The 291-nt window shown below is 46.4% G+C and overlaps 1 protein-coding gene across 1 annotated transcript; it reads right to left on the bottom strand.

Moving 5' to 3' along the window:
- Nucleotides 1–5: 5 nt before the first annotated feature.
- LOC106322405 (DNA-directed RNA polymerase D subunit 2b-like) lies at nucleotides 6–285 on the bottom strand (the record flags this gene model as incomplete). Its single annotated transcript, XM_013760424.1, has 1 exon — nucleotides 6–285. A coding segment is annotated over exon 1 (279 nt), but the record flags the coding sequence as incomplete, so codon positions are not given.
- Nucleotides 286–291: the final 6 nt, after the last annotated feature.

Raw genomic sequence — 291 nt, 5'->3', positions numbered from 1 at the left:
ACAAAAGGGAACCCATCATCATCCAGGCTGTCTACTCTGCCGATTTTGCTGTGGGTCTTTCCAAACTGAACAACCTCGTCCATCTTTTTCCTCTTCTCCGAGTCTTTACTGTCGACGTCTGCTTTATAGCTCCTGATCTGTTCTGAACGGAACATCCCACGTTCCAGCGAAGCTTTGTTCATGACAATGGAGTCCTCTTGGTTGAACCCAAGATGAACATTCACAGCAACTATCGCGTTCTGTCCATTGAACAACACATCCTTCTGAAGACATTCTGACGCCATTGTCTTG

Source organism: Brassica oleracea, unplaced genomic scaffold (assembly GCF_000695525.1).
Source record: "Brassica oleracea var. oleracea cultivar TO1000 unplaced genomic scaffold, BOL UnpScaffold23552, whole genome shotgun sequence".
Lineage (NCBI taxonomy): Eukaryota > Viridiplantae > Streptophyta > Magnoliopsida > Brassicales > Brassicaceae > Brassica > Brassica oleracea.
This window is presented reverse-complemented; position numbering and strand designations above follow the sequence as displayed.